The sequence below is a fragment of the Mizuhopecten yessoensis genome, unplaced genomic scaffold (assembly GCF_002113885.1).
Source record: "Mizuhopecten yessoensis strain PY_sf001 unplaced genomic scaffold, ASM211388v2 scaffold11021, whole genome shotgun sequence".
NCBI classification, from domain to species: domain Eukaryota; kingdom Metazoa; phylum Mollusca; class Bivalvia; order Pectinida; family Pectinidae; genus Mizuhopecten; species Mizuhopecten yessoensis.
In genome coordinates, this window is record NW_018408839.1 from 112,959 (window position 1) to 121,542 (window position 8,584).

Sequence of the window (8,584 nt, forward strand, 5' to 3'; positions counted from 1 at the left end):
ATGATTTCCATCATTTTGCCGGCGTGTATCTTCATTTCTGTTCCTATTGTTACAGATTTTACTAACAGACTAGTTTGGTACTTGACAGGTTGTTACTCGTGGAGGAATAACCAGGATGGCTCATGGTTCATACAGGCCTTGTGTATTGTCCTGGAAAATTATGGACCGAAAATGGAGCTTCTTCATATGCTTACCCAAGTCAACCGGATAGTGACTTATGAGTTTGAGTCTTGTACTGATGATGAGTTCACAGAGAACATCAAACAGATGCCTTGTATCGTGTCTATGTTGACTAGATATGTCTATTTCCGGCCCAAGAAACCAGACATCCGGGATTAAGGAACTCCTGGTATACCACGAAATTCTATGTTAGTGTTGAAGGCAGCCTTCATCCTCATTATAACCATGTAAACATGCTTGTGTGAACCTTATCTGGGTACTGGAAGTATACACCTCCTTATATTAACTGGTATATATATAACTGTTTGACAAAAGTATTTCTATGTTTGGACGACAACAATTTTTTTTTTTTCGTAAATACTTTGCATGAACAAGGTGAAAGATATTGAATGTAACAAGATAATGAAGATTTTATAGACCCCCTCTAAAGAGGAAGTCGAACAATGAGTTTATATTTTGCATCATACACTGGGCTATCATCTAAGTATTATTTTCCATTCAATCACTAAATATACATATATTTTATGCATACAAATACGGTTGCTCATTATTGATACATTTCTTGTTGTGGTTTATATTGTAACAATGATGATGAATCCGGATTCAACAATATTCTTAGAACATCCAACTCTGGCCCAGACCCGAGACAAAATGGTATGAAACAGACATAGACCCTCTACCTGTCGAGTATGTGATCCCCTGGTCCTACACAGACATAGACCCTCTACCTGTCAAGTATGTGATCCCCTGGTCCTACACAGAAATAGACCCTCTACCTGTCAAGTATGTGATCCCCTGGTCATACACAGACATAGACCCTCTACCTGTGAAGTATGTGATCCCCTGGTCCTACACAGACATAGACCCTCTACCTGTCAAGTATGTGATCCCCTGGTCATACACAGAAATAGACCCTCTACCTGTCAAGTATGTGATCCCCTGGTCCTACACAGAAATAGACCCTCTACCTGTCAAGTATGTGATCCCCTGGTCCTACACAGACATAGACCCTCTACCTGTCAAGTATGTGATCCCCTGGTCCTACACAGACATAGACCCTCTACCTGTCAAGTATGTGATCCCCTGGTCCTACACAGACATAGACCCTCTACCTGTCAAGTATGTGATCCCCTGGTCCTACACAGACATAGACCCTCTACCTGTCAAGTATGTGATCCCCTGGTCCTACACAGACATAGACCCTCTACCTGTCAAGTATGTGATCCCCTGGTCCTACACAGACATAGACCCTCTACCTGTCAAGTATGTGATCCCCTGGTCCTACACAGACATAGACCCTCTACCTGTCAAGTATGTGATCCCCTGGTCCTACACAGACATAGACCCTCTACCTGTCAAGTATGTGATCCCCTGGTCCTACACAGACATAGACCCTCTACCTGTCAAGTATGTGATCCCCTGGTCCTACACAGACATAGACCCTCTACCTGTCAAGTATGTGATCCCCTGGTCCTACACAGACATAGACCCTCTACCTGTCAAGTATGTGATCCCCTGGTCCTACACAGACATAGACCCTCTACCTGTCAAGTATGTGATCCCCTGGTCCTACACAGAAATAGACCCTCTACCTGTCAAGTATGTGATCCCCTGGTCATACACAGACATAGACCCTCTACCTGTCAAGTATGTGATCCCCTGGTCCTACACAGACATAGACCCTCTACCTGTCAAGTATGTGATCCCCTGGTCCTACACAGACATAGACCCTCTACCTGTCAAGTATGTGATCCCCTGGTCCTACACAGACATAGACCCTCTACCTGTCAAGTATGTGATCCCCTGGTCCTACACAGAAATAGACCCTCTACCTGTCAAGTATGTGATCCCCTGGTCCTACACAGACATAGACCCTCTACCTGTCAAGTATGTGATCCCCTGGTCCCACACAGACATAGACCCCCTATCTGTCGACTTTGTGGTCTCCCATAATAGTGAAACATACATGTTAGAAAAATTCCAGTCTAATGACTTCAGATGCTTGTTATCTACATTGTCTTCATAATGATGTACTTGGTTACCAATACTTGACATAACTGCCATTTTTAATGAGACTTCAGCTTGGTGTTTAAGCAATGTTTTCATATCTACCATCTTGCACAGGAATGAGTTGTTACATAAAAAGTTAGATCCCTTTATAAGGCTCCCTGCACCACACTGCCAAAACTGTAACCTTGAATAGGAAACTTCTCTACTGACATGACAGTTGCTTAAAATAAATCATTTTGGAAAGGATGACCATAGTATGTGGAACTTTTAAGAAAAATGATGAAAATGGAGCAAACAAAACTTTTCAACAGTAGTGTTGTCAGGGTAGCCAAACTCCAAACTCCTGGTCCATGATCACTCTATGGCTACTCTGACAATGCAATCAGGGTAGCCAAACTCCAAACTCCTAGTCCATGATCACTCTATGGCTACTCTGACCAACTGAGCTGATCAGAGGTAATTTCCTGGCCATGTCCGTGTCCCACGAAAGTATAGTGAAATAAAAACGAAAAAAGAGGAGATTACTGTTGCATTCATGTTTTTGCTATGGAAAAGATTAATAGAATAACTCACCCTCTTGGCACCCCCATGGTCACCCCCTTGTGGGTGAGATGAATCTCAAACCGAGGGGAAGATTCTTTAGTTGCCAAACACAAGGCTTTGCCAAGTGTTTGGCAACTTAAGAATCTTTCCCCAAGGGTTTAGAATCATCTCACCCCCAAGGGGGTGACCAAGGGAGAGATTCTATTAATCTTTTCCATAATCGATTCCTGTGCGATATAGACAGAAATCACAACCTGTGGGTAAGGTTCTGAAGTAAAGCACCTGGCAAAGCTTCATGCTCCTGTGTTATATAGACAGTAATATCAACTCAAAGGCAAGATATGTCTTTCAATAAGCACAGGAACTACCTATCAGTTTTGATGTGTAGGAAGTTTTGGATAGTTTTGTATGTTTTATAAACACCCACTATTGCTTAAGCACATATGCTGTCTTAATTGGCAGTTTTTTGTATTTGTTTTGTTTTAAATAAAAAGAGAATGAAGATAACAGTATCATGTACAATAATATCTCAAGGTTAATTTAATTCAAGTTATAACCTGTAAGGAATCATGATACTGTATTATTGAACAAATAGTAAAATTGAGTTGCACTTAATAATCAAGGAAATATGATATATTCAGTTATCATTAATTTGTTGACTCAGATAATAGTATTACATATATTTATAACTAAGGTTACGTTACTTATAAATCAACCAGACACTGTTATATAAAAGGTATAGTAAACTATCAAAGGGAACTGTAACAATATGATCCTATCATCACGCTCAAGTACATGTGTGATATGTAGAGTGGGAAGCCCTCACTACAGGATAACTGAAGTGGACCTTCATGTACAGTGTAATGGTACAGAGTATTTCCTGCTATAACAGACAGAGTTACTTCCCTTTACAACATAAAGTACAATCAAAGTGCGAGTTATGACACTGTTACACTGTCTACATTAGGAGGCACAGTAGTCTAGTGGTAGGACGCCGGGCTCGTGACCGAGGGTTGCAGATTCGAGTCACTGCATGGCTCTGTGTTGTATCTTTGAGCAAGATACTTTGAGCAACATACTCCGCTTGTTCCAGTCTACTCGGCTTTAAATGAGTATGTGGTTGGGCAGTGGTAGAATTGTAGAATGCTAGCTGTGAGCGCCGAAATGGCAGCACCTGCTGAAGACTCCCCAGGGAGTTGAGAAAGATATTGGCTAGTTGCAAAGGCCCTATAACCACGGATAATAATTTGTTAACCGCTTTGAGACGACCTCCGAACAAGGTTGTGATAAAGCGGTATATAGAACCTCGAATTATCAATATTATTATTATTACATGTAGTAACAATCTGAGTGAGTTAACAGTGTTACACTGATTACATGTAGTAACAATCTGAATGAGTTATTAATGTTACAATGTCTTCATGTAGTAACAATCTGAGTGAGTTAACAATGTTACAATGTCTACATGTAGTAACAATCTGAGTGAGTTAACAATGTTACACAGCCTACATGTAGTAACAATCTGAGTGAGTTAACAATGTTACACTGTCTACATGTAGTAACAATCTGAGTTAACATTTTTTAACTGTCTACATGTATACAAACTTTGTTAGACAGTGTACATATTGTAACATGGTTACATGATATTCAGGTACTAACAGTGTAAGTTGACATTGTTTCTGTGAATACATAAAGGAACAATCCCCAAACGTTTTCTGCAAGATCTATTGCTTAAATGTCACTTTATGAAATATAACCTGTCACAATAAAACAATGCCAACCCAGCTTTGTGTTACAGTTGTTTTGTCTTCAGGGCTGACCTTAATTACATACATCAAACCCAATCAAGCTCAGTTACCTGTTGCTTTGGATCTTGTTGCTTTAGACACCTAGCTGTGGATTTGGAATGCCTACCTAGCTGTGGATTTGGAACACCTACGTACCTAGCTGTGGATTTAGAACACCTACCTAGCTGTGGATTTAGAACACTTACCTAGCTGTGGATTTAAAACACTTACCAAGCTGTGGATTAAGAATACCTACCTAGCTGTGAATTTAGAACACCTACCTAGCTGTGGATTAAGAACACCTACCTAGCTGTGGATTAAGAACACTTACCTAGCTGTGGATTTAGAACACTTACCTAGCTGAGGATTTAGAACACTTACCTACCTAACTGTGGATTTTGAATGCCTACCTAGCTGTGGATTTAGAACGCTTACCTAGCTGTGGATTTAGAATACCTACCTAGCTGTGGATTTAGAACACCTACCTAGCTGTGGATTAAGAACACTTACCTAGCTGTGGATTTAGAACAATTACCTAGCTGTGGATTTAGAACACTTACCTACCTAACTGTGGATTTAGAATGCTTACATAGCTGTGGATTTAGAACGCTTACCTAGCTGTGGATTTAGAACACTTACATGTACCTAGTTGTGGATTAAGAACACCTTCCTAGCTGTGGATTTAGAACACTTACCTAGCTGTGGATTTAGAACACTTACATGTACCTAGCTGTGGATTTAGAACACCTACCTAGCTGTGGAATTAGAACACTTACCTAGCTGTGGATTTAGAACACCTACCTAGCTGTGGATTTAGAATGCCTACCTAGCTGTCGATTTAGAACGCTTACCTAGCTGTGGATTTAGAACACTTACATGTGCCTAGTTGTGGATTAAGAACACCTTCCTAGCTGTGGATTTAGAACACTTACCTAGGTGTGGATTTAGAACGCTTACCTAGCTGTGGATTTAGAACACTTACACTTACCTAGCTGTGGATTTAGAACACTTACCTAGCTGTGGATTTGGAATACCTACCTAGCTGTGGATTTAGAGCACCTACCTAGCTGTGGATTTGGAATACCTACGTACCTAGCTGTGGATTTAGAATGCCTACCTAGCTGTGGATTTAGAACACTTACCTACATGTAGCTGTGGGTTTGGAATACCTACCTAGCTGTGGATTTGGAACACCTACATACCTAGCTGTGGATTTGGAATGCCTACCTAGCTGTGGATTTAGAGCCCCTACCTAGCTGTGGATTTAGAACACTTACCTACATGTAGCTGTGGATTTGAAATACCTACCTAGCTGTGGATTTAGAACACCTACGTAACTAGCTGTGAATTTGGAATACCTACCTAGCTGTGGATTTAGAACACCTACCTAGCTGTGGATTTAGAACGCCTACCTATAGCTGGTGATTTAGAACACTTACCTGTGGATTTCGACTGCCTAACTGTGATCTTAGAATATAAAGACCATTGGTGTGAATTATTAAGTTCACTATTAAGCCAAATATTAAAAGCTCAAATATATTAAAGCATATTCTATTACATTTAACATTTTTCTCACAAAGAGAGGAAGAATAACAACAACTCAGAAATAATTGAATTCAACCGAATTTATTGTTGATAAAATCAAATCATTAAGGTATAATCTTAAACATCATACATTAGTATCAACATACAACAAGACTTTACTTTACCGTAAGGCGGAACCTTACTTTACTGTAAGGCTGAACGTTACTTTACCGTAAGACTGAACCTTACTATACTGTAAGGCAGAACCTTACTTTACCGTAAGGCAAAACCTTACTTTACCGTAAGGCGGAACCTTACTTTACCGTAAGACGGAACCTTACCTTACCGTAAGACGGAACCTTACTTTACCGTAAGGCTGACCCTTACTTTACTTTAAGGCGGAACCTTACTTTACTTTAAGGCAGAACCTTACTTTACTTTAAGGCAGAACCTTACTTTACCGTAAGACGGAACCTTACTTTTCTGTAAGGCGGAACCTTACTTTACCGTAAGGCTGAACCCTACTTTACTGTAAGGCGGAACCTTACTTTACTTTAAGGCGAAAGACAACAGTATGTTGACACCTACATACATGAAAGGTCAAATCGGCTTCATTCTCAGGGAACACAAGACTCACACCATCAAAAGGTAGTCAACTCTATGGCATATACAGTTTGGTAGAATAATATGATTGGCACTTTGGAAATAGAATAAGGTAATATTTTATCACAGGTTCACTTTGTAAGTTCCTACTAACTGAATGCACTTATCAATGGAAACTGTGAATGGGTAGGTTAATACTAAAACATTAACAATGTCCACCAACAGATATCAAAACCAATGTCCACCAACAGATATCAAAACCAATGTCCACCAACAGATATCAAAACCAATGATAACCGTTTTAACATTACATAACTTTGATTATTTGAATAATAAATTATCAATAAAAATGTACTGTCTATAAATCTTATAATACCGGTCATTTGATTTAGATATTTTTCTATCCTGACTATTTTTTTACTAACCACCCATGAAAACAATTTCATAGTTTAATCAGTATACAAGAAAACATGTACATAGTTTATGTGTAGACCAAAAAAATTGAAACAAAGACTTCTCAAACATATATTAGTTAGTTTACTGACAGCAAATAAAGTAAATTTGTTACTTATTATCTCAGAAAGTTTATTTAACTTTCAGAAAAAAATGAACAAAGTGAAAAATAAATGTTCACCGGCTGACTAATAATGACTGATGAATCCATGATGAGTAAGGCTTGGGCAGTATAGATATAAGCCTCTGTAATCTCAACTTAACAATAATACTGATTAAAGCAAGCAACAATCTCAATAAAAATAGCTTAGTATCAAAATTATACTCCATAATATGCCTGCCACAAGGGACCCCATATTGTAAGGTTTATTAATGTTCGTAGATCTAGTGCATGCTTAAATGCACTTCAGCACCACATACACAAATTGTCAGTTTGTCTTTTTCATTCCTACTGCTCTGACCATCCCTGTCTCAATATCATTCCTACCCCAGTGTCAAAACAACAGCTTATATCTCCTATTGTTTGGTTGGAAACTGAAGATTTACAATAAAAAAATAGCACACACTGTAAAAATGTCTGCTTTAGTCCATACACACAGAGCTGAAGGTAAGTTGTTTGTACACACAAATATGTAGTGACTATATATACAATATCATTTTTAACACTGGTACAACAATGGGTTAAAATATGTCATGGAAGCTTGTTATATTGAGACTATATGTGTATCAGGCAATCAAAGCATTTATAACCGATAACTCAACAACATCAGTAACAATAATCAACACACACATGATAGCACAGTTCTCTTTCAGTTCTTTAGTTAACTTCTAACGGGGGTCTGTCATCATAGACTTCTAACAGGAGTGTGTCATCATAGACTTCTAACAGGGTTCTGTCATCATAGACTTCTAACGGGGGTCGGTCGTCAAAGACTTTTAACAGGGTTCTGTCATCATAGACTTCAAACGGGGGTCGGTCGTCATAGACTTCTAACAGGAGTGTGTCATCATAGACTTCTAACAGGGGTCTGTCATCATAGACTTCTAACAGGGGTCTGTCATCATAGAATTCTAACAGGAGTGTGTCATCATAGACTTCTAACGGGGTCTGTCATCATAGACTTCTAACAGGAGTGTGTCATCATAGACTTCTAACAGGAGTGTGTCATCATAGACTTCTAACAGGGGTCTGTCATCATAGACTTCTAACAGGAGTGTGTCATCATAGACTTCTAACAGGGGTCTGTCATCATAGACTTCTAACGGGGGTCGGTCGTCATAGACTTCTAACAGGGTTCTGTCATCATAGACTTCTAACGGGGGTCGGTCGTCATAGACTTCTAACAGAGTTCTCTCATCATAACCTACTAACAGGGGTCGGTCGTCATAGACTTCTAACGGGGGTCGGTCGTCATAGACTTCTAACAGGGGTCTGTCATCATAGACTTCTAACGGGGGTCGGTCGTCATAGACTTCTAACAGGG

At 39.4% G+C, this 8,584-nt stretch overlaps 3 protein-coding genes across 4 annotated transcripts in view; 2 read left to right on the forward strand and 1 right to left on the reverse strand.

Moving 5' to 3' along the window:
* LOC110464684 (spermatogenesis-associated protein 20-like) overlaps positions 1-270 on the reverse strand; it is a 106,363-nt gene extending 106,093 nt beyond the window's left edge. Inside the window, exon 1 of the mRNA XM_021520026.1 lies at positions 195-270. The gene's annotated coding sequence lies outside the window, so the exon portion shown is untranslated. The remainder of the gene's footprint in view (positions 1-194) is intronic.
* Positions 1-804, forward strand: part of LOC110464686 (caspase-3-like) — a 42,712-nt gene extending 41,908 nt beyond the window's left edge. For both annotated transcript variants that reach the window (XM_021520029.1, XM_021520030.1), the window contains exon 5: positions 89-804. In XM_021520029.1, coding sequence (XP_021375704.1) covers positions 89-339 — 251 coding nt within the window. In that variant the 3' untranslated portion in view covers positions 340-804. The remainder of the gene's footprint in view (positions 1-88) is intronic.
* LOC110464687 (extensin-1-like) lies at positions 547-2,206 on the forward strand. Its single transcript, XM_021520031.1, has 2 exons — positions 547-555; positions 800-2,206. Exons 1-2 carry the CDS (start codon positions 547-549, stop codon positions 2,204-2,206), a joined length of 1,416 nt encoding a protein of 471 aa, XP_021375706.1.
* Positions 2,207-8,584: the final 6,378 nt, after the last annotated feature.